Source organism: Octopus bimaculoides, chromosome 1 (genome assembly GCF_001194135.2).
Source record: "Octopus bimaculoides isolate UCB-OBI-ISO-001 chromosome 1, ASM119413v2, whole genome shotgun sequence".
Lineage (NCBI taxonomy): Eukaryota > Metazoa > Mollusca > Cephalopoda > Octopoda > Octopodidae > Octopus > Octopus bimaculoides.
In genome coordinates this window covers 10,314,419-10,315,199 of record NC_068981.1, presented here as the reverse complement: position 1 = coordinate 10,315,199, position 781 = coordinate 10,314,419, and the positions used below count along the sequence as shown (strand labels likewise).

Here is a 781-nt window from a genome sequence, read left to right as displayed (position 1 = left end):
GTGTGTCTGTGTTTATCCCCCCACCATCGCTTGACAACCGATGTTGGTGTGTTGACGTACCCGTATCTTAGCGGTTCGTCAAAAGAAACCGATAAAATAAGTACAAGGCTTACAACGAATAAGTCCTGGGGTCGATTTGTTCGACTAAAGGCGGTGCTCTAGCATGACCGCAGTCAAATGACTGAAACAAGTAAAAGAATATATATATATATATATATATATATAACAAGTAAAAGAATGAAAGAATAGTGATGTTTATTACCAACCCTCATTCACAGATTCCATTTCGTCTTTGATATTTTTATATTCATTTTTTTTTCAGTACTATGTCGTCTGGTCTTAGTAGTCTTTCTACAATCACATGGGTAGATATTTTTAAACCGATGTTAAAATCAGCATCTGAGACAAAAGCCACCTTCGTATGCAAAGCTTCAGGTAAACTCGTTTATTTTCCAATAGACAATACCAATATCTATCTATCTATCTATCTATCTATCTATCTATCTATCTATCTATCTATCTATCTATCTATCTATCTATCTATCTATCTGCTTGTCTGTCTATATTTCTATGTGCATATATAATAGTATACATGCATGTTTATATGTATGCATGTGTATGCGTATATATATATATATATATATATATATATAGACCCTGCTATGTCAAGATGGACTTATATATTCTTCCTCTGCTCTCTCCCACTTGGTTTTAATATGTTGCCACATTTGTAATATGTCTTTTTTCTACATTTTTTCGTGCAGCTGAAGATTGCTCTTCA

The 781-nt window shown here is 33.3% G+C and overlaps 1 protein-coding gene across 1 annotated transcript in view; it reads left to right on the top strand.

The window, feature by feature from the left end:
* Nucleotides 1–781, top strand: part of LOC106878510 (sodium-dependent multivitamin transporter) — a 64,847-nt gene that overhangs the window by 52,298 nt on the left and 11,768 nt on the right. The window contains exon 9 of the mRNA XM_052978456.1: nucleotides 323–435. Coding sequence (XP_052834416.1) covers nucleotides 323–435 — 113 coding nt within the window. The remainder of the gene's footprint in view (nucleotides 1–322; nucleotides 436–781) is intronic.